The 24,722-nt window shown below is 44.6% G+C and overlaps 1 protein-coding gene across 2 annotated transcripts in view; it reads left to right on the top strand.

Moving 5' to 3' along the window:
* Nucleotides 1–24,722, top strand: part of LOC121167119 (polyphosphoinositide phosphatase) — a 124,172-nt gene that overhangs the window by 1,713 nt on the left and 97,737 nt on the right. Inside the window, exons 1-2 of one of the 2 annotated variants that reach the window (XM_040996500.1) lie at nt 19,149–19,190; nt 24,338–24,436. In XM_040996500.1, coding sequence (XP_040852434.1) covers nt 19,188–19,190; nt 24,338–24,436 — 102 coding nt within the window. In that variant the 5' untranslated portion in view covers nt 19,149–19,187. Of the gene's footprint in view, nt 1–19,148; nt 19,191–24,337; nt 24,437–24,722 lie in introns of those variants that run through there. The other variant, XM_040996499.1, reaches the window with a different exon arrangement.

Genomic DNA, 24,722 nt, shown 5'->3' with positions numbered 1-24,722 from the left:
TAACTCTACTTCAAAATGAGCATTCTGTATTTGTGTCTGTAACTCCTTCTTCTCTACACTCTTTTTTCCAGTTCTTTTCTTGAGATGGTAGAATTTGGGCAGAACTGCACACTGTGTAGTTTACACCCTGTTGTGGTGTAAAACACATCTCTTGCTCTAGAAAGTTCCCTTGCATCTCATCTACCCAGCTGTCCTATTCTCTTCCTGGCAATGAATGTTCTTCATTTAAAAAAAAAATTTAGATTATACATGTTTGCTCAGGAGTTTGATGGTGATGGGCGTTGTGGCTCAGTGGGCTAACCCTCTGGTTGGAAGCTTGCATCCCCTTTCAGAATGCCTGGTTCAGACCTTGGTTTCTCCGTGCTTCTTACCTAGCTTCTTGCTAATGCGCCCAGGAGGTAGCAGATGAAAGCTCAGGTCCTTGGGTTACAGCTGTCCACATGGAAGGCCTGGTCAGAGTTGTTCCTGCAGGCAGCTGGGGAGGGAACTAGTGGAGGAGAGATTGATGTTGATCTTGCTTTCTCCCTGCTCTCTCTCTCTGTCACTCTACCTTCTAAATAAATAATTAAATGGCTAAATCTTTTTTCTTTTGTTTGAAGAACGTTTCATACAATAGAATTGTGTAGTATTTACTTTCTTGGGCCCAGCTTTTTTTTTTTCCCTCTTGGCAAAATGTCTTTGAGGTTAATCCTTTGTTTGTTTTTAGGTTTGTTTATGTATTTGAAAGAGTTACAGGGAGAGAGAGACTTCCATCCTCAGGTCACTCCCTAAATGGCCATGACGTCATGGCGTTCTGGAACTCCATCTGTGTCTTCCACATGGTGGCAGAGTTTGAAGCACTTGGGGGGCTGTCTTGCGCTGCTTTCTCAGGCGGGTTAGCAGGGTGCTGGATTGGACAGCAGCCCCAGTCCATGCTGTTGTATCAGCAGTTTGTTCCTTTCTATTATGATGAATTCCTTATATGCACAATTTGTTATCCTCTTTTCCAATTGATTTGCGTTATACCTGCACTTAGAACATTCTTGGGGAAATCCTTGTAAGTGGTTTTGATAGTCATAAAGTCTCTGTTTTTGAACTTTGGCAACCTCCTAAGCAGTTGTATAAAGTATCATTTTTGCCCCAGCTTGCTAGAGGCCAGCTCCAATCGAATTCGGACCTCAGGAAGGGTGTGTGGAGTTGGTGAGGAAAGATATGGACACTGTCATTGATGCCCTTTCGCAACAGCTCAAGAAGCTGTCGCCCTCTCCCCTTTTTTAATACTCAGACACATCACAAGCTTTTACACAAACAATGAATTGTTCTATTTTTACTTCAAGACTAAGGGGGCATGCACAGACATTTGGTCATTCTGTCTGTTCTTCAGGGCTAAGCAGGTGCCCTAAAGAGAATTCTGCAAAATACTGTACTAACATTCTTCAAAGCAAACCATTATTCATTCCTCAGTAGTAGCCGTGGAATGACAGCTAGGACTTCAAGGCCAAGGCACATGTGATTACTTACTAATCAGTAATACATTCCTACCACATTTCTATTTCTACAAGTTACCCATCATTTAATGGAAAAATATGTCACAAGGAAAAAACATAAAAATCCAAGACAAAAGTTTCAAATGTTAAATTCACCCTACAACTATAGACTCTACAACCCCATAAACAATCAATAATTAAAAGCATATTTCTTTAATAAAAGCATCCTTAATTCCTCTAGCTAAAAATTATAAAAGTGGCTAGAACAGTTACATTTTCTATGCTCCAAAGAAATTGCAAAGACAGGCTAGCCTTTGAGATCACAGTAACTATATTTATTGCCATAGCAGTTTCAGCTCTTACTCCCATCACTTGCATTAATATTTAGGATATTTATCAAGCCCTTTCCCAGAAGGTGTGCTACATGTCTGGGCCAGATTCTGAGGCAATGGTTAAGTACCTAATAAGGTGTCCAGAAATGGCATGGGCTTAATTGTGCTCCTGTGTGTAAATTGCCAAAGGCCTACTCACCAAGACATTATCAGCGACATTAACTCTCAGGCTCACATCGGTTGCAAAAACCATCTAACAAGGGCAAACAGCAATGCCTCAATAGATTACAGAATTCTTTTTTTTTTTTTTTTAAGATTTTTATTTGTTTTCATTGGAAAGTCAGATATACAGAGAGGAGGAGAGACAGTGAGAAAGATGATTCACTCCCCAAGTGAGTGCAAAGGCCAATGCTATGTCGATCCGAAGCTAGGATCCAGGAACTTCTTCCGGGTATCCCACACGGAAGCAGGGTCCCAAAGGCTTTGAGCCGTCCTTGACTGCTTTCCCAGGCCACAAGCAGGGAGCTGGATGGGAAGTGGAGCTACTGGGATTAGAACCAGTGCCTATATGGGATCCCGGCATGTTCAAGGGGAGGACTTTAGCCGCTAGGCCATGCCGCCGGGCCCAATTACAGAATTCTTAGTGGGGTGCTTGAGTGTCCATGCAAACAGGGGGTGAAACCGCATCAAGGTGGTCAGAGAGACATCCGCCAGGCCCTGCCAAACAGCTGGAAGTTCCCCTGGGCCCTGCCATACAGGGCAGCTGTTTTCTCCAGCATCGACCAGAAATGAATGTATGGACATGCTCATTGATCTATATCTGCCGGAGTCCAGCTCCAGCTGAGTTCGGAGCTCGAGAAGGGTGCGTGGAGTCGGCGATAAAGAAAGACACAGACACTGTCACTTGGTGCCTTCTTGCTCAGGAAGAAGCTGTCCTTCTTATTAGACACATCACAAGCCTCTGCACAAACGTTTGATTTTTTTATCTTTAACTTTAGAACTAAGACAGCATGCACAGATGTTCAATTAATTTTTACTTCATGGTCAACCAGGTGCTCTTAAAGATAATTCTGTAAGTTACTATAATCCGTTTCTTTAAAGCAAGCCGTTATTCATTCTTCAGAAGTAGCCATTAGGTGACAGCCAGAACTCCAAGGCCAAGGCACAGATGGTTACCTGCTAATCAGTGAAACATTCCTACTACATTTTATTTTCACAACTTATCACTTAATGGGAGAAATACATCAAAAGGGAAAAAACATAAAGATCTAAGACAAAAAGTTTCAAACATTAAATCCCCCTACAACTGCAGGCTCTACAACCTCATAAACAATCAAACAATAATCAAAAGTATATCTCTATGATGTTAATAGAATCACCCTATATTTCCTCTAGTTAAAAAATTATGAAAGCGGCTAAAACAGCTACATTTTCTATGCTCTAAAGAGTTGCAAGGACAGGCTAACCTTTAAGGTCACAGTAACTATACTTTTGCCATAGCAGTTTCAGCTCTTACTCCTATCACTTCCATTAGTTTGTAAAATTCTTGTTAAGCCGTTTCCCAGAAGGCATGCTATATGTCTGGGCCCGATTTCAGGGCAATGGGTAGGCACACAATAAGGTGTCCAGAAATGGCATGGGTTTAATTGTAGGTTTAATTGTACTCCTGTGCGCAGTTAAAGGCCCACTCACCAAGACATCAATAACATTAACTCTTAAGCTCACAGTAGTTGCCAAAGCCATCTCACAGGGGCAAACAATGCCTCAATAGATTACAGAATTCTTAATGGGGTACTTGAGTGTCCATGCAAACAGGGGGTGAGACTGCGTCAAGGTGGTCAGAGAGAAATCTGCTGGGCCCTGCCAAACAGCTGGAAGCTCCCGGGCCCTGCCAAGCAGGGGAGCTGTTCTCTTCACACCTTCATGCAATCCACACCTACTGCACGGACCCCAGCGTATATCTTTGTAAATGTTGAGTGTTGTCAGGCTTTTGGGTTGTTGTGACTCTTATATGGTGAATCTCATTGTAGTTCTCATTTGTATTTCCTAATGACTAATGCTGTTGAATATCTCCTCACGTGTTGATTGGCTGTCTCTGTCTTGCTTTGTGATGTGTCTGTTTACATCTTTCACCTGTTTATTAAAATTGAATTCTTGCTGTTTTTGTTATTGATTTGTAAGAATCTTTTAAATATTTTATAATTATTTCCTTTGTCACCTATGTTTTGTCAATACATGCTTTTAGTCAGCGGTTTTTCCATTTGATTTTTTAGTGATTTTTTTTTTTTAATAACTATCCATCTACTAGTTCATTCCCCAGATGGCTGCCATGATCGTGGCTGGGCCAGGAACTTCATCTGGGTTTCCCACATGGGTGACCAGGGATGCAAACACTTGGGCCATCTTCTGCTAGTTTTTCCAGGCCATCAAAGTGGAGCAGCCAGGACATGAACCTATGCCCATATGAGATACTGCAATTACAGGCAGTGCTTTATTTACTTCATCATAATGACTGACCAGGCAAAAATTTTACATTTATTTTTTGATATATACATTATTTATATATATTTATGAGGTACCATGCAATGCTTGGATTGGTGTACACATTGGGTGTTGACCAAATTAGGTCAATTAGCATACCCATTGCCTTCAACATTTATTTCTTTATGTGTGTATATTGAAAATCTTCTGTTTTAAGATGAGTAATGCACTATTGTAAATTATTAATGATCTCTGGACATGAACCAGTGCACAAATGGAATGCCAGTACTGCAGGCAGAGGCTTAGCCTACTATGCCACGACACCAGCCTGATTTTTATATCCCATCTTTGCTTACTTCCAGTTTGCAAGAATATTTTTTCATATTTCCTGTAAAAGATTTATAGTTTTAACTCGTGGTAGAGGTCTGAGTTTCATATTCATGTGTTTATAATGTGATATAGAGATTGTATTACTGCTCTGTGTGGTGTGACAAGTTACCTCACACCTCAGTTGATTGAACACCAATCAACATTTAATGTTTCACCTGGTTTCAATAGATCAGCAACCTGAGAGTAACTTAGCTGAGTCAGTCTGGTTCAGGGTCTTGTGAACTTGCAAGATGTCTACTCAATAAGTTGTTACCATCGGGTGGCTTTAATGGGCTGGAAGAGTTAATTCCAAGATGGTGCACACATAGTTGCTAAGATGGGCTGGCTGAGAACTAGACTTTGGGTCTTTACCCCAGGGGCGTTCCCACAGGACTTTTGGAATGTTCAAAAGATGCACTAACTTGGTCCATCCAGAGAAAGTGACTTGAGGAAAAAACAAAAAGCCAAAATGGCAAAGCTGCAGGGTCTGTTGTGTCCTGACTTCACAAGTCACATACCTCATCATTTCTGTGGTGTCTTATTGGTAATTCAGGCAACCCTGTTCACGAGGAAGGGGACACCACAGGCACACACAGAAGGAAATGAGGATCGTGAAGGGCCCTTGGAGTCTGACCACTACAGAAGGAGGGTCCACTTTTTCCATACATCATTTGTTTAGTGTAGTTTGTTGAAAAGATGATCCTTTCTCTATTGAGTTTCTTTGGCATCCTTGTGAATATATTCCTAAGATGTTTTATTCCATTGGTCATTTTTGTTTATTTGTTTTTGGCCATATCTTGATGTTGTAGCTTTACACTGAGTCTTAAAACCAGGAAGCTTCACTGCTTCATTCTTTTTGCAGATTATTGGAGCTATTCTAGACCCTCGGTGTTCCCATATGAATTTTATAATAGGTTTGTTCACTTCTATTAAAAAGGAATTGTGACGGAGACTTGGATTTTACTGAACCTGTATATCAGTTTGAGAACTCAAATAATATCATTTATAAAATATGTGGGGGGGGGGAGAGAGGAAAAGGGGGGGAGAGAGACAGGGGAGGGAGAGAGGGACAGAGAGAGAAAGAGAGAGAGAGAGAGAGAGAGAGAGAAAGAGAGAATGAGAATGAATATCTTCCATCCAAGTGGTGGGTCATTTCCCAAATGGCTACAAAGGCTGACTGGGTCAGGCTGCAGCCAAGAGCTGGAAGCTCCATCTGGTTCTCCCACTGGGGACAGGGCCAAGTGCTTGGAGCTTCTTCTGCCCCTTCCTAAGTGTATTAAGGAGCTGGATTAGATGCAGAGCAGCAGGTACTCTGGAAGGAGATGTCAGTATCATGACCCACTGTACTAAAATGCTGTCCTCAAAATCAAATAATTGAGAGTAGGAATACTTCTTCCTTCCCAGCTTGGAATCCTTTTATCCTCAATTATTGTCTTATGGCATTGACTAGGATCTTTTATGTTGCTACAACAAAATTTCCAAGTCTGGGTGATTTAGAAAAAAAAAAAGAAGAGGTTTTATGGCTCATGATTCTGGCTGACCAAAGGCATGGTGGAACATCTGCTTGGCTTTTGTTGAAGGCCCTGTGCTACTGTGTGTGTGCTGGGAAAGCAGAAGGCAAGCAAGCACGTGTGGGGCCAGTGTTGTGGCATACTGGTAAAGATACCTCCTGCCACACCAGCTTCATATCTCAAGGTTCATATTCCAGCTCCTTCACTTCCAACCCAGCTTCCCACCAATGGCCTGGGAAAGGGTGTGAAAGATGACGCAAGTGTCTGGGCACCTGCCGCCCGCATGGGAGACCCAGATGAAGCGCTTGGCTTCAGCTGGACTCAGTCCTGACTGTTGCTATCTGAGGAGTGAAGTAGCAGATGGAAGATCTCAGATCTCTAGACTCTGTCTCTCTAACTTTTTCAAACAAATAAATTTAAGACACACACACACATACACAAAGGAATACAGATGTTTATAGCAACATGCTCTTGTAAGAACTAATCCATTACTATGAAGGCCAACATGGTCTCATAAGACAGACTGCTTAAAGGCCCACTTTCCAGCATGGCTATACTGGTGATCAAGTGAGTTTTGTTGAGGTCACCCTCCCTTCAAACCATAACAAATCTCTGGTATATATCAGACTTCTAGCCAGATCACTATTTTTGTGGCAGAGACACAATGGGACAGATGGACAAAGAGAAGCAGATAGGGAAAGTGGCTATCTTACTGGTTCACATCCCAAAAGTCAACAGTGGTCAGAGGGCCAAAGCCAGAAGGCCAGGATGTGGTGTAGGTTTCCTGTGTATGTGACATGAACCCAGCAACTTGAACTATCATCACTGCCTCCCTGAATCTGGGTTAGCAGGAAGTTGGAGTCAGGAGCTGGAGTTGGGGATTAAACCCAGGGATATGGAACCCCTAGCTGGTCTCTCATCTATGAGGCTAAATGCCCAACCCCCCAGAGATGACATTGTGTATGTTTTTTTTTTTTAAGATTTATTTATTGGAAATTCAGATATACAGACAAGAGAAGAGACAGAGAGGATTATCTTCTGTCCACTGATTCATTCCCCAAGTGACCACAACTGCTGGAGTTGAGCTGAGCCTAAGCCATGAGCCTGGAGTCTCTTCCAGCTCTCCCATGTGGATGCAGGGTCCCAAGGCTTTGGGCCATCCTCAACTGCTTTCCCAGGTCACAAGCAGGGAGCTGGATGGGAAGCGGGGCTGCTGGGATTGCAGTCAGCACTTATATGGAATCCTGGCACTTGCAAGGCGAGGACTTAACCACAAGCTACCACGTGGGGCCCCAGAGCTGACATTCTTATCTTGTTCTAGATGTTAGGAGAATGTGTTTAATTTCTGGCTATGTAAGATTAATGTTAGCTGTTGGTTTACATAGATACTTTTTAGCAAGTTGTGAAGTAGTCCTATCTGTTCCTGGTTCACTGAGAATTTATTTTTTAAAATGATGAAGAGGTGTTAAATTTTGTCAATTTTTTTTTCTGTATCTGCATATGGCATTTCTTTTGTTTGCTCACTATTCCAAATGTTAAACAAACCTGAAGTTTTAATTCATGCTATATTGCTATTTTCATATGTTACTAGATTCTGTGTGCCAATGTTTTGTTAAGGATTTTTGACTTTATGAATGTGTTCAGGATATTGGTCTTTAATTTTCTTCAACATCTTTGCTTGATTGTCATGTCAGGATAAGCTTAGCTTGATAAAATGAGTTGATAAGCGTTTTTCCTATTTTTCAATACTGATAAGTCAGTATCTTTTTCTTTTCAATGCTTGCTAGACATTCTAGTGAAATATTTGGAGTTGAAGTATGTTTGTGGGGTGAATTTTGATAATGAATCAATTTCTCTCAAGAGATACAAGGACATGTTACCTTTTCAGTAGGTCATGAATTAGGTTTGATACATTATGTTTTGTGAGAAATTTAACATTTAATTTTACGTTAAATTTACTGGCCTCATGCTCTTCCTGCCATGTCCTTAGTATCCTTTTGCTGTCTGTAGGATTGCAGTGAAATTGTTTTCTAACTGATATTGGTATTTTGTCTTCTCTCATTTTTTCCTGGACATGTCACTAGGGATTTATGAGTTTTATTCATCATGGGAAGAGCCAACTTTTGACTTGATTAATTGTCTCTGTTCTTGGTTTTCTACTTAAATGAATTTCTGCTCCTAGCATGATTATTCTCTTCTTCTTGGGTTTTGAGTCCCTTCATTTCTGAGTTCTTTGGGCTGCTATAACCAAGTACCCACACTGGGTGGCTTATGAACCAGTACGTTTATTTCTTATAGTTCTAAAGGCTGTGAAGACCAAGATCAAGGCCCTGGCAGCTTCAGAGTCTGGTGAGGGCCCAGAGTGTCCTCGTGCAAGGAGTGAAAAGGGCAGGCAGATGTCCTTTGGCCTTGTTTGGAGGGCTCTGCTCTCAGATCCTGACCCCCTCCCAAAGCCCCACTTCTTTTAAAGAAGATTTATTTATTTGATAGGCAGAGTCACAGCAAGAGGAAGGAGGTATGGAGAAGAGAGAGAAAGGGCGGGCGGCGGGGGGAGGAAGAGCTATGGAGACACACACACACAGATATTGAGATCAAGATCTTCCATCCACTGGTTCACTCCCTTAATTGACGGCAGCAGGGCTGGGCCAGTTGGAAGCCAGGAGCCAGGAACTCCATCCATGTCTCCCAAGTGGGTGGAGAAGGCCTGAGCTCTTAGGCCATTGTCAGCTTCCTTTTAGGGGTAATAGGAGGGAGCTGGATTGGAAGCAGAGCAGCTTTGGCTTGAAGTGTCCCTCTGACATAGGATAGTGGTATCACGAGCGGTGGCTTCAGCTTCTCTGACCCAAACTTCTCTGACCCAATGCTAGTCCTAGCTCCACCTTGTGGTTATGTTGCATTGGGGGTTATTAGGTCTGTTTTTAAACAAAGACATGTTCACACACATATAGTTCTCCCATTCACTGGCCATTCTCCAAATGTCTGTACTGGCCAGGACTGGCCCAGGGCAGACCTGGGAGCTGGGATCCCTGTTCAGCTCTTTTACATGATTGTCATGGCCCAGCTATATGGGCCGTTAGCTTCTGCTTTCCAGGGCACAAATTGGCAGGAAGCTGGAGTCAGGAGCTAGTGCCAGGTTTTGACCTCATGCACTGAAATGTGAGATGCAGGCGTCCCAACTGGTGTCTTAACTGCTAAGCCAAAGCCTGGCCTAGGAGATTAGGTTTTAGTGAATGAATTTTGGAGAATAGACATTTATACTACTGAATCAGTTCATTTTTTTCTACTTCTACAAGGTAGGAATTAGTTAATTTACATATTTTTATCCTTCTGGGAACATTTGAAACTATAAATGTGAAACTATGAAACAATAGCCAAAAGGCTAGCAACACATAGGTAAAGTAATAATTTCCTAAACAGGAAATAAAGCATTATATTTTTACTTGTAGAAATATTTTGTGAGCCAGTATGAGAAATAGAACAGCCATTAAAAAGGAAAGGAAAATAACTATCTATCTCATCGAAAACAAATATGAATATAAATATTCAACTTGCAAACAAAGCAACACAGTGAAAATGGATTGCAATTGTTCACCTGTCAGAACAGCAAAGGTTGGCCAAAGTCGTTGTTGGCAGGAATAGGAAAGAAATGCATGCATAATCTGGGAGTGAGAGAGGCCTGGGAGGGAAATAGTGGGCTCCTCCCTCTTGGGTTACCACTCCCACGGGAGGGCACGAAAACTAGGACAGGGGCTGGGGTGGCTAGACAGAGAGGCACCCAACAACATCTGTGAGGGCTGGATAGTTGAGCTGGTTAGATGGAACTAAGCTTCAATACCCATCGACATGTATGAGAGTCTAATGGAATGTGGGACAGACTGGACTAGTCTGCTACACATACTGGCAAACTAGGGTAGGGGGTGGGCCTGGTCTGGTGGGGGTTATTGTGGGTCACTCTGACTAGGCTGAAGCTCCCACTGGTTTATGTGAGGGCTGAGTATGTGCTGGGCAGAACCAGGCTGGACTGCAACACCCATTGGTTCCAGTGGAAGTCGGGGCTGAAAACAGAACCAACCCAGCAATTGCAACCACCAGCTGATTGGGGTGATGGACTGTGCCGGGCCCTGTGCTTGCTAGTACATACAAGAATCTGGTCTGGGAATACCTCAGACAAAGTTTCTTTGGGGATCTCCCAATCGAACTGCCAGACTCAGAACCCTAACCAAGAAAAGACAGAAGACAGAACAAGTCAATCAACCACCTCAGCTATATGTTGGCAGTAAAAAACTGGGCAAATGGAGACTCTATGATGGACTATGTCAATCAGTGGATTCTTCAACAACCTCATCGTGCTTGGAGTGGCGAGATTGGCAGTGATTCATAACTGGTGAACTATCAAAACCACTTGAGCAAGTATCTCAGAGCATGCCCTATATCGGAGCATGCCCTGGGGTGGGTGGGAGACTGGGTGGGGCTTCTCCCTCAATATCCCCCTTTACCGCAGATACATGAAGGAAACAATATGGAAATAATAGTCTTACCCACTTTCCTATAGCCCTTGAAACTTTTTGCCCTAATTAACTATGTACAGTTTGTCAAAAATATAATAAAAAAATGAGAAAAAAGAAAACATCTATCTATTTTTCTTTAGTGCAGCCGTGTCATGATATGCCTTCACAATAAAATGATCATTCTGGCAGCTCTGGCCCTTGCGATGGATTATAGGAGCAGAAAGAAAAGCAGGACTTTGAAGAGTCTTTGGATTTTGCTTCAAACAACAATATCACATATATAAATACAATAAAAATAATTTAATTCAAAAAAAAAAAAGAAATGGCTCTTTGCTGTGGTTGGTTGGAGTGTATGAGGTTTAACAGATCACAAAGGAATTAGGAGACGAATTAAGGATCCAATGTACTTTCCTTTGTCCTGAGCCTTCATTTAGCAGGGAAACTGGGAGCATTTGCTTCTGAGATGGAGTTAAGGTTGTCGTCGTCCTTCAGGCAGCCCAAAGCAACCAGGCGCTGCCCACAGACTTAGCAATTGTTGTGGGTGAAATTACAGTTCACCTTTTTGGTTTCTGAGTTATAGCCCAGTCCTTACTGAATAAGTGATACTCTTGGGCGTTGCCATTATAACAGTGACTGTTTCATATCAAAGAAGTGAACATGTGGCTGTTGACTTTAAAATTGGTGTTTGGGGGCATTGAGGCCTGGCCATTGGGGTGCTGTGTAGGATGCCAGCATTCCATATGAGAAGGCCTAGGTTTGAGTTGCCACTCTGCTTCCACTCCAGCTTCCTGCCGTTGTGCACCCTGGGAGGTGGCAAAGCAACAACTCCAGTGATGACTTCTGTATTTGCGGCCCAGCCGCCCAAATGGGAGACCTGAATGGAATCCCTGGCCTTCCCTTGGCCCAGCCCTGCTGTTGTAGGCATTTTAGGAGTGAACCATGACCGGACAGTAAGATGCTGGACTCTATGCTTGGTGTATGCTTGCAATGAAGGAATCTCAACTAAACTTGAACTGTGGTTACGCAACGGGGGGGAGGAGCCCACCATGGGGGGAGGGTTGGGAGAGGGGTGGGGGGAATCCCAGTGCCTATAGAACTGTGTCACATAATACAATGTAATTAAAAAAATAATAATAAATAATAATAAATAAAACAATTAAAAAACAAAAAAAGGAGTGAACCAGTGTTTGATAGCTCTTTCTCATTCCTCCTTTCATAAGCAAACAAACAAAAACCTGGGAGCTGAACAGAACAAGGGCTGCTTGTGTCTGCATGTGTGTTTTGTGGGAGATAATCTTTACACTTCTAGATCAAGATTGTTGTATTAACTCATTAATTCCCTGCTCGGCATCAGAAGAATTTAAGGAGACTTCCTCTTCCATCTTCCCAAACATTGTGAGAACCACATTGGAAGTCTTTTAAGTAATTGGCCTCAGTTTGTGAATTCAGGACTGGGAGGGAACAGTTTAGAGTACAGCAGGGTAAGGGGTTCAGCAGGGAGCCAGATAGTATAAGGTGGGAAGAAAGGAGTGGCTGGGATGACAGTTTCACACATATTTCTGAAAGAGACTGAGGCTCTCCCATCAGTGAAGTCCTACAGCCCCGACACGTGGGCCTGGAGACATCTGGTTAGAACCCGAGACCACTCCTTTCGAGGCTGCACACAGACAGTTGCGTTTATCTGACTGGGAGACACGGGCCTGCCATGGTGAGAGTATGAGAAGAAACTTCATCGCGATCTTTAAAGATGAAGACATATAATCTGAAAGTTCAAGTGAAGCTGAGCGCGAACTAAAGCTGTCATACAACCTAAAATTTCCTCCTCGTAAGAAGGTTAAGTTTCCTCCCTCAGATGAAAAGTGATGATTAATTAGCCTGTCATTAAAAAAAGGAGATGATAATGTAGTAATACTGAATTTCCTGTTAAATGGATTGCCTATTGTATTCCATTTAGAGCTCATGTATATACCTCAGAAACACATTTATCTTCATACTGAGTCACCAGTGAAAGCTGCATGTTGAATTGTTAAGCTTTTTCTTGAATACTGATGCTTAAGTTTCCAAAGAGAGGCAGCTCACAGCACATTTTGTCTAGATGGATATTTTCACTTAATTGTTTTTATGTCCCATTTCTTAATCCCTGCAAGTTTACCTTGTGGGTTCCTGGGGAGGAGATGTGACCGAAAAGAAATGGGGGGACAGTGCTCTCTTAGGCAACTGACAAAGTTTATTTCCAGGGTTCCAGTTTGTATATATTCAGCAAAGCAACACTTCAAACATAGTTCAGCTCAGACATCGGTTACAATGATCAGGTTTGATATATCACATTGTGTAAGCAGGGAGTTCCAGGAGAGCTACCAAGGCACCAGGATCAAAGCACCATTGGTGTGAGATATTGATAAGGAGCACTGCTTTGATTTAGGATAATTGGCTAGTTAGAGCACAGATGTTCGCCATATATCAGGGAAGCACAAAGGCACATCCAAGGACTCACTGGGGCAAGAGTGCACTCCGGGTGAGAGGCCCTCCACCTCCTCTTTCCTGGAACCTCTTCTCAACAGGATCCCTTCTCAACAGATCCCTTCTCAACTGGATCCCTGTCCCAGCTATCCTGTTGGATGTATTCTGACAACCCCAGCCTTCTATTCTCCGACACATGAGGAAATTCCAAAGAATGTTTGGAAAATGAGATGAAAAGTTGTTGATTTGGATGCAAAAAGTTTTTGAAATCTGTGCATATGGGAATATCTTCAAAAACTTGATAAAAATGCATAGTAATGAATAAACTGTGGGCTTCAAGTGTTTTTTTCCTACCATAGTAAGCGTATGTTTAGGTTCATTTCTCATGAGCTCTGTGAAATGCTCTCTTATCTACAAATGCACATTTTTTTTTTACCAGTGCTATTGCTGCATATGCACCTGGTTGCCTGCGTGGCTTCCTTCATGCAGGTGCGTACCTGATGTGAAGTCACACATCCTCCAGCAACTGCTCCCTTCCCTGCCCTGTGCCTGGTGAGCATCTCATGGACCTCCATTGCCTTCAGCAGGTGAACTTCAAGTCTGCCAGGGCTTCAGACAGCTTTCTTCTTCCTACAGTCCCTAGTCTTCATTATGACTTCATAATCAATCCAGCTCTAGCTTTCCTCTGGACATGTAACTCTCCGCTCCGTGTATCTGGGGTAGGGTCCTGGCTCTGCTCCTGAAGCCAGCTTCTTGCTGGTTGTGACCTGGGGCTGGGGTGGTGGCAGTTGAGTCTCTGCCACCCAAGAGGGAGACCCACATTGAATTCCAGTTCTTCACTTAAGCCTGACCAACCCTCAGCTATTATGAGCATTTAAAGGATGCAACCTGTGGATGGGAGCTCTCTCCCTGTCTCTTTGTCTCTCTCACCTAAATAATTAAATTGATAATAATAAAAATAAAAATCAGGACATGGCATGATGGCTCAGTGGCTAAATTCTTACCTTGCAAGTGTCAGAATCCCATATGGGCACCAGTTCCTGTCCTGGCTGCTGCACTGCCTATTCAGCTCCCTGCTTGTGGCCTGGGAAAGCAGTCAGTAGATGGCCTAAAGCCTTGAGACGCAGCACCTGCGTGGGAGACCTGGCAGAAGCTCCTGGCTTCTGATTTTAGATCGGCTCAGCTCTGGCCATTGTGGCCATTTGGGGAATGAACCAGTGGATGAAAATTCTTTCTCTTTGCCTCTCCTTCTCTTTGTAAATTTGCCTTTCAAATAGAAGTAAATAAATCTTTAAAAAATGAGGGCAAAAATCTTTCAACACCTGTCTATACCTTCGATGTTGGTGGTGGGAAGTGTGTCTCAGCTTCTGGGAGCAATGGCTGCCATCCTGGCATGTCCCTCCACTACTCTTTGTCTTTGTGATGATTTGCTGTCCAGGATCCCACCGTTTCTTTTCTTGCTGTATGCCCACGTGTTGATTGGATGCCTCCTTCAGTTGTTATGCTGGGAGGGGTTCATGGAAGGTGAATTACTTTAGAGTGATGCATATCTAAAAGTGTGCTTCTGCCACCCTGATGATTTGATTGAGAGGCTTAATGCTGAAATAGTTCAATTGAAGTGAATTTTCCCTTGGGATTCTGTAGGCATCCTGTCCCTGTCTTCGGCTTCCAGGTGTGGCCACCAAGCACTTCTGACATCATTCATCTCTAGTTGGAACAATCTGTTCCCCTCTTCAGAGGGTTACACTCTGTTCTTGCTGAGCTGTGTTCTTTTAATTTTCTTCTGATCTACCCATATCAGAGTGTCAAATGCTGCCCCTTGCCTTTTGGTTGCTTCTCAACGTCTCTGCTGCCTGTGTAGGACCCTGCTTCCTCGGGCTCCCCCCTCCCCAGTTTCACTGATTTCTGGATTGGTGGTGTTCTTCACTCCTATTTGGCCCTTGGCGCTTGTGACTATAAGATGTCTGGGAAGACTACAAGTATCTACTCCTGCACATCGATCTGCTCTTCCACCATCTCTGCGGATTGGCTTCCATTCCTGTGTCTGAGACTGTGTGCAGAAAGGCCCTGTGCCTGCTCCAGTTGTTGGGAATTCTGGGCACTTCTCTGACAGCTTTATCCTATCTCACTGCACAGCGGCATTTGACTTGCATGATGTCACGCACACATGATCTGCCATGGGTGCAATGAAGGCATCCTGTGTAGCAGAGGCTGTGCAGGGCGGCAGGGAAGGGGTTCCTTTTCCTGGGTCACTCCTGCTGGTCTTCTCACCTCTTCCTTCTCTGAACCTAGCCTGTAGGTAATGTGGTTCCTCCAGCTAGGGTTGTGGGCTCTCATTTCTGCGTTTACTCTCCCCAGTAGGTATAACTCAATCCCAAGGCCTTCAGTGCAGTGTATGTGCTGACACCTGCTGAGATTCGGGTCTCTGGTTCCTTTTTTATCTTTTGTGGCGTTTTGTGATGAAAACGTTCAGTGTCTCCTCAACCCTATTTTGCTTTTCCCCTCTAAATGCAACACCATTTAACTAGTTTCTCAAATGCACGTACCTATTACTACCTACTATCTATTGTTATCTATTATTTCTTTTCCAAATAAAATCCATTCAGCAAATTTCATTTCCAAACTATCTTCAGTTTATCATTTCCCCAGGTGGCTAGCTCAGTGCCTGAGATAAAAACAGTTACTACAAATGGTCAAATGGAGGACATAAAAAAAAAAAACCCCAAGGATTAGCGTTCAAAACAAAGTAGGCTTTTTAAAAATGTAGGGGTTGGGCCTGGCGTGGTGCAGTGGTTAAGGTCCTCGCCTTGCACGCCCAGGATCCCATATGGGCCGCCGGTTCTATCCCGGCTGCCCCGCTTCCCATCCAGCTCCCTGCCTGTGGCCTGGGAAAGCAGTCGAGGACCGGCCAAAGCTTTGGGACCCGGCACCCACGTAGGAGACCCGGAAGAGGCTCCTGGCTTCGGATCGGCATAGAATCGGCTGTTGCGCTCACTTGGGGAGTGAATCATCGGACGGAAGATCTTCCTCTCTGTCTCTCCTCTCTGTATATCTGGCTTTCCAATAAAAAAAAATAATAAAAATAAATCTTTAAAAATGTAGGGGCCATGCATGACAAAACTAGGATTATTCTAGATTAAAAGCTTTTTAGGGGCTGATTTTCTGGCTTGTTAGGTAAAGCCACCATATAGGTACTGGTTTGTATCCTCTGTGTTCAATTTCTGATCCATTGTCTGTTACTGTACCTGAGAAAGTATTGAAGGATAGCTCACATGCTCGGACCCCTGCACCCACACGGGAGACCTGGAGGAAGCTCTGACTCCTGTGTTTGGACTGGTCCAGCTCCAGCCACTGCGGCCAGTTGGGGAGTGAGCCAGTGGATGGAAGATCTTACTCTCTGTCTCTCTCCTCCATGTAAACTCAAACTTTTAAATAAAAAAATAAGTATATATATGTATATATATTTATACATATTATATATATATATTTCAAGCCATCTAGAAAGGACATTTTAGAGACAACTGGGGAACTTGGAAATGTGTTGTATATAGATACTGTAGTATCAGTGGTAATATAAATAAGAGGACATCCTTGCTTTCAGGAAATATAGATTGGGCTTTTCTGGGAGTGCAATGTTAGAATACCTGCAACTCATTTCAAGTGGTTCCAAAGAGGAAAGCTTTAGTCAGGAGAGTGAGAAGAAAGGAGAAAACAGGTACCACAGTTAACAGTTGGCAAACCCAGGTGAAGGATGTATGGGTGTTCATGGTACTGTTATGTTCTTCTCCTGTGGGCTGGAAAATTTTCCAAAGTAAACAATTGGAAGGAATCATCAGTGGAGAGGAGTTTAATGAAAAAATATTTCAGGGCCATATTTACATCCCACACTGTGACATGCAACATATTATGATATGCAACAGATTCTTACTAAAGGAAGCATGCTCATAAATGGAACAAAGTCTAGGGACATGTGGGAATCAAGGCCTTTTTAGAAAAGTGACCTTGTAAAGCAATGGATGTGAACGTAGACCTTCGACTGCCCACCAGAGGGCAGTACTGATACTAACTGCGCTGTTCACGGTTTTCCTTCCTCCCGGCTTCACAAGAGGTCGCTGTTCTCTGTATAAAACGCTTGTAGGGAGATTGTAGATGGTTGATACGGCCTCCAATTTCTTTTTCTCCGCTCAGATCTGTTTATAAATCCTTTTGGCTCTTGTGATTCATGGATTCAGTCGTTGGAAGGGCCTGACAACGGGAGGTATAAATCTGCCTTCTTCCGTGCACTGCAAAGGCTGCTATAATACATTGCTCCCTAGCTGTCAGGATTTTATACTTGCCTTTTATTATTTATGTGGTTGGTTTTGTTTTGTTTAACATACTGCTGAATCATCATCTTATTACAGTTCATTTTGAGACTTCCTAGGAGCTATTAAAGTTCTAGGGGTTCCATGCAAGGGATTTCACATCTTTCAAAGTTGGGATGTTTGTCCTCTCTGAACTCTGGAATGAGCCACCCAAGTGTGACTGTGGTGGGAAATGAGCCAGTTAGGCTCTAGCTGCGTGCTACGTGGTAGTTCTTCATGGAACAGTCACCAGTGCCTGTGCAGCCATGCTGTGCCAGGGATGCGGCTGCAGCCCCAGGCTATAGCAGGGCCCTGGAAGGAAGGAGCCTGCCCATGCCCAGCGCCCTCTTATGCCACGCTGGTGGACTCTCCTCCTCTGGCACACTGTGAGCAGAGAAGGCGCTGCCCAGTAGCGTGGCTGTCCCTTGCTTGGGGGTCGAAGAGAGGGGTGAGGGTGGGGAGGGAGATCTTTGCACCTGCTCTACCTGCTCCCTGACCCTTTCCCTGCCCTGCTGCCCCAAACTGCCCCTCCGCCCCAGGCCCTTGAGTCCTGCCAATGAATGCCCCAACTTGCTTTACTACCTTTTGTTGTAATTGTTTTTCAGCCTCACAATGATTTGGAGTGTTACTCAGGCCCTGCCTCTGTGAACATATGAGGGTGTGGGGTTTATCGTAGTCTCCTTCTTAACACAGGCTGGCCCACATGTCACAACACAGTGTGATTGCTCCTAACCCAGAAATGGGCAGACCAGACCTTTAAACTGAATATATACTGAATAGCCACGATTAAACTCCCATCTATATTTCTACTGATTAAGAGTTAAAACAGGATAACTGAGTGCTTATGTTGTGATATTCAGTAAAATGTATTTTAAAAAATTTATTTTTGATAATATTTACATAGTTGATTAGGGTGGGAAGGGTTGAGGATTAGGGGAAAGTGGGTGAGACCATTGTTTTCAAATTTTCTTTTTCTTTTTCCTGTACCTGGGGTAAGGGGAGAGATAAGGGGAGAAGCTACACCAGGCCTCCAGCTGCCCCAGTACCCAGGGGTGGGCGACAGCTGCCTGATGTCATCCCCAGGATCCCTGGTGTGGAGCATGCTTCAGGAGCCGCCTCCCCACCCCCTAAAAATTAAATTAGAATATGTAGACAGAGAACAACAAGGAAAGCTTAGAACTAGACAGGAAACGGTCAGCGTGGACACACATATACCTTACTAGGTAGGACACAAAGATAAGTTATTCCTCACTAAGGTATTGAAGATTTCTCTGCACACCCCTCCTAAAACTGTTCTGCACCTCAGCTGTTGACATATGTCTTGTTAGAGTTATAAGCCAGTTTAGACTACCCTAAAATCTGCCAAGTTCAGCAAAAATTATGCTTCAACACTATAAACTGCTAAATACTAAAATGAAAATAGACACTAGATAGCTATAGCCATTTTAAGGTGTATAGAAGCCGGTTGTATATAAATTAAAATTGAAATGTCAATGAAGTAGTCACAGGATGTGGTTAAGAACTTGCATTTTTTTTTTAACACATCAGCTACTCAATACCATGTCAATTAACTCCATAATGTTGTAAATTGTTGTTGATGTTATGTTGGGGCTTTTAATTGGTAGGGATGATATTCTGCCAGCTCTGCCTTCAGACCAGAGATGGTCTCCCCAAGAAACCGTTGAATTTATCTGGACAATAAGATGCTGGACTCTATATGGTATATGCTTGCAATGAAAGAATTATGATTGGATTTGAACTGTAATACTGCAACAAGGTGGAGGAATCCACCATGGGGGGAAGGTATGGGGAGGGGTTGAGGGAATCCCAGAGCCTATGAAACTGTGTCACAAAATGCAATGTAATTAATAATAAACAAAATAATGCAGAGTTGCCATATATAAAATTCCAGTTTTGATTTGCAACATCTTAGAAGATTTTTATAGCTATAACAAATAAAACTGCAATAAAACTGGAAACAAACAAACAAACAAGCAAACAAAGAGTTCTACTCAAGAACTTTTGACAGTTCTGAAATGCTTCAGTCTCACCACTCCAGGGATGAGGAAATCCTTCCAAGTTCCATTGGCTGACATAGTCCACCTTAGAGTCTCCATTTGCCCAGATATTTGCTGTCAATGCTTGGCTGGGGTAGTTGACCAATTTATTATGTCCTCCTTCCTCTGTTATGATACCAGATGTCCTCTGCAGGCCCCAGTGGACTGCCATATCCTCTATGTGCATCTGGCTGTGCCGTCCACTGTTTGGTTTGAGTCACTGAGGAGGCCCAATTCTGACACATGCATCCCACAGTCATACCACACACCCTACAATTCTCTGCATGGTTGGAGTCCTGAATCCAGTTCAGTTGGGGGGATCCCCAGAGAAACCTCCTCTGAAGTGATCCCAGAACTGACTCTTGTGTGTGCTTGCAGGTATGGAGTCCAGCTCAGTCCTTCACCCACATCAACCTATGCACACAGTGGTAGTTGCAATTGCTGGGTCAGTTCTGTCTCTAGTTCTGTCTCTTACTAAACCAATGGATATTGCAGCTCTACCCAGCCCACTAAACACTTGGCCCTCATGTACACAAGCAGGAACTTCAACCTAATCAGAGTGACTCCCAATAACCCTCACTAGGCTTGCCCTTAGCCCTGGTTCTTGTATTTGCCAATTTGTGTAGCATATTGGTTCAGTCTGTCCCACATCCTATTCAGCTTTCGTACAAAGCAATGGGCATTGAATCCCCACTATCCAGCCCATACTCATGCCAGTGGGTGCTACCGCCTGTCTAGCTAGACCTGGCCACCACCTGCCCTAGTTCTCATGTTCACCAGTGGGAGATGCAGCCCATCAGAGAGGTGCTCACAATTTTTCCTGGCCTATTCCCAGTCCCGGGTCTTGCACTCTTTAAATAGTTCTGCAGTCTAGCTTGACAGGATTTTCCCCAGTCCCAGCATTTGCCAGCTGATGCTATGGCAAAGCCAATGAGCCTGCACTTATTCTGGCTTATGTATGCACTGGTGGACACAGTTGGTTAGCCTGGTTCTCCCATTGACCCAGTTCACATTGCAGCCCAACAGATGTTGTGCCACTTCCTGGCCTGGTCTGCCCAAGGTGCCAGTTGTTACACTTACCAGTGGGAGCAGTGGCCCATGAAGGATTCCCCCCCTCCTTCCCTCCTACTGGCCTCACAACCCCCTGGATCTCACATGTGCAAGTGGGTGCTGCAGCTTAGCCCATCCCAGCCAGGCCCCATTCCCAGCCCTAATGTGAACTGACTGGTGTTGTGACCTGGCCTGTCCTGCATCCAGTCCTGGTTCTCATATCTGCCAGTGAGTGTTGTGAACTGGCCCAGCCTGGCCTGACCCCAGACCTGACCCACATGTATGCCGGTGGGTACTGTAACCTGGCCTGGTTTGGGCTGCTCCTTGCCTTGGTCCTTGTGTTCACATGCAGGAACTGCATCCTGACAAAGGAGTTCCCTAAATCTCTCTATCAGGTCTCCTCCCAGCAGCAGATTTCACATACACTGGTGGGTCCTTAGCCTAGATTGACTTAGTTTGTCTCCTGTCCTGGCAGGTACAGTGGCCTTTTCCAACCAGCCCACACCCATTCTGGTATTTGCTGTTGGGGGCTGCAGCCCAGCTACACCTGGTCCATGCCCAGTCACAGCTCTCCCATGGTGAAATGGGTGCTAAGACCTAGCCCAGCCTGTCCTACTCCCACCCTGGATCTCACAAATGTCAGTGTGTGCTGGAGTCCGGCCCAGACTGGCGCACCCAAGACCCAGTCCACACCAATGCTTAGGGATGTTGTAGTCATGTCCAGCCCAGATTGCCACCCCCATTCTAGCTCTCACGCTCATCAGTGGGAACCACAACCCAGCTGGAGCACCCCCTTAGCTCCCCAGCCAAGCCTGTTCCTAGTCATAGATCTTGCACATGCCAGTGGTTGCTCTGACCCAGCTTGGCATAACCCATTCCCCTGTCTTGACCTTTGCAATCAGATGCTGCAGCCTGATCTGTCCTAGCTGGCGGGTACTACATTCTATCACTGTCCAGTCTGTTCCCATCCCTGGCTCATTCAAAATGGTAGGTGTGGGCCCGGCAGCATGGCCTAGCAGCTAAAGTCCTCGCCTTGAATGCGCTGGGATCCCATATGGGCGCTGGTTCTAATCTCGGCAGCTCCACTTCCCATCCAGCTCCCTGCTTGTGGCCTGGGAAAGCAGTTGAGGACGGCCCAATGCTTTGGGATTCTGCACCCGCATGGGAGACCTGGAAGAGGTTCCTGGTTCCCAGCTTTGGATCAGCACAGTACCAGCCATTGTGCTCACTTGAGGAGTGAATCATCGGATGGAAGATCTTCCTCTCTGTCTCTCCTCCTCTCTGTATATCTGACTTTGTAATAAAAAATAAATAAATCTTAAAAAAAAATGGTAGGTGTGATAGCCTAGCCTGGCATGACTATACTCCAGCCTGGCTCCTGCACTTGCCAGTGGGTTAAGGGTGGCCTGGCCCTGCCTGGTTTATCCTCCTCCAGAACCAACCCACACACTTGCCAACAGGTGGAGCTACCTTGTCCTGCCTGACCAACACCCAGGCCTGAATCATATGCTCACCAGTGGGAGCTGCATTCCAGCAGGGGAGTTTCCCAAGTTCCCTGATAAGGCCCTCTCCTGGATGCAGATTTGACATGTGACAGTAGGTACTAGGCCCTTACCCACACAGTCTGCATCCTCCATCCTGGCCTTTGTATGAGTTGATGGATGTTGTGGCCCAGCCCACCCCAACCCTATTCTTGGGTGTACTTACAGGTACTGTAGCCTGAGCCAGACTGGCCTGTTCCCCACCCCAATACCAATGAGTGTTGGAGGGTTCCATGGCCTCGCTCAGCCTGTCACCACCACCAGCTCTTGAGCGAACCAGCAGAAATTGCAGTTCTGCAGGGGAGTGGGCTTACATGTCCCCCAGAGTCTGTCCCCAGACCTGGATCTCTCATGCACCAGTAAATGTCTGGCCCAGCCTAACATTACCTGTCCCCTTTTCTTACTCTTTTTGGTGGGTACTGTGATCTAGCCCTTCTAGGTAGGATCCCAGCCTTAGCTATAACGTATGTCAGTGAGTGATAATCCATGCTAACTAGTCCAGCTCAGGTCTCCCACGTGGGCTGGTGCATCAGTCTGACCCATAAAGGTCTTTTAGCTTCTCTTCTCCAAGCTGCTGGCTCTCAGCTTTCTTGCTGACCTGCAAGTACAGTGGCCTTGTTAATGGGAATCCCTCAGAAGTCATTCCTCACCTGCAAAATACTTCCTCAGCAGTCCTCCCTCTCTCACATTCCCTTATTCCTTTCCCTGATCAATCCACAGTTCCTGCACCCGGGAGTGCATGGGTTCCCCAGCCTGGTCTTCTGGCCGGTTGGCATGCTGGCATGGAGCTCTGCCTGCCCACTAGGGTCCCAAGCTCTTAGCACATGTGCTGGCCTGAGACCTTACCCCGCCCCCCAACACACCCAAGATCCAGGCCCATTCGTAGTTCCCAAAGCCCAGTCCAGCAGCACACCAGGCCAGCACACTAACCTAGGGCTTTCCTCTTCCCTTTCCCCACCCGTCCCAGGAAATCCCAGGCTAGCTCTGCCTGCCTGGATATGAGCCATAGGTGCCATCCTCCAGGCCTCTATGAGCTGGCTTCCCCCAGGTGAAAATTAATTTCTTAGTAGAAATTTTGTTTATTTATTTGAAATCCAGAGCTGGAGAGAGAGAGAGAGAGAGAGAGAGAGAGAGAGAGAGAGAGAGAGAGAGAGAGTATAAGGGAGAGACACACAAAGAGAGATCTTCCATCCATATGGAGACCCATTCCTCCCTCAAAAGGCCACAATGGCCAAGGCTGGGCCAGGTTGAAGCCAAGGAGCCAGGAGGTTCATCCAAGACATCTGCGTGGCTGGCAAGGACCGAAACACTTGAGCCATCTTTGGCTGCTTTTGTGGGCCATTAGCAGGAGCTATGGGAAGCAAGCAGCTGGGACATGACTTTTATCTGTTGACTCTATCTACAGATAGCCATGGTCCAGCTACTTGAGCCATTTACCATTGCTTCCCAGAGCACATATTTGCAAGACGTGGCAAGGAAGAGTGAAACAAGGACTGGAACCCGTGTATTTGGCTGTGGGAGAGTTCATCCTACCCACCCCCTTCCCACATTTTTATTATTCAGTTCATTCTCAATACTCATTTAAGAAGTGTAAATGCTGTGTTCAAGCATCGTACTCCAAGAAAGTATTTCGGGAATGAGAGTATCCACCCTTCCTATAGCTTGTCTAAGAAAGGGCTCTTGGAAGGGTACGGCTATTTTCATGTTTGATAGGACTTTGTGGGTGGCATAATTACAGTTGCCAGCTTAAAGTCACGTTCAGACTTTGTTTTCTATAGAAGCATTTTAAAGATGGATTTGATAAATTGTTAATATCTTAATAGCTGCAGTTGTCCAAGCATTCCTAATTGTATGTAGAGCCTTTTAATGCTTACCAGAGCTGCTGTGTCCTGGCGAAGCTGAAACATCAGTCTCCAATCAGGGAGGTTCATCTCTAATTTTATAATGTGATTAAATTCATCTGACCTGGTTACCAGGCGCATTTCAGACATCAGACTGATACCGATCACGAATCCACTAAGAATGTTTCAATTTAAAATTGCCCTTTTGGAGCCAGTGTTTTCTGTAACGTGCCAGTTAACCTTAACTGAAGCATTTCTTTAAAAAAAAAAAAAAGGAAAGCAACCTGAATAGATGTAATTACAGAACCTGAAGTGGTTCTAAAATATGTACAGGGCAAGGTGCCTTAAGAAGCTAATGACATTTCTCTTTATTTATAGAGATACTTTCTCGTTGGGAGCAATCATGCGGAAACGAAATATCGTGTCTTGAAAATTGACAGAACAGAGCCCAAAGATTTGGTCATAATAGATGATAGGGTAAGTACAGATGACCACAGAAACTTCCACACCTGTGGTTTAAAGGACATGGGTTATCCTTGATGGTGTATTACGTATTCATTTATTTCTTTTGTAGCATGCACTGGAAAGTGAGTTACTGTTTTTGGTTGGTGAGAATTTGAGCCTCTTAACTGCTTTCTAGAGACTACTGATGTCAAGAAATATGTCCAGATTAGACTTTGTTCATGATTTTGATTTGTTTTCACAACCACATTCTGTAGGAAAGAGAATAAAAACTTTTCCTGGAAGCATTGGTGTTTGTGTA

This window comes from Ochotona curzoniae, unplaced genomic scaffold (genome assembly GCF_017591425.1).
Source record: "Ochotona curzoniae isolate NIBS_2020 unplaced genomic scaffold, NIBS_Ocur_1.0 patch336, whole genome shotgun sequence".
Taxonomy (NCBI): Eukaryota; Metazoa; Chordata; class Mammalia; order Lagomorpha; family Ochotonidae; genus Ochotona; species Ochotona curzoniae.
Note: the sequence above shows the minus strand (reverse complement) of the source record. Positions and strands in the feature narration are given on the sequence as shown.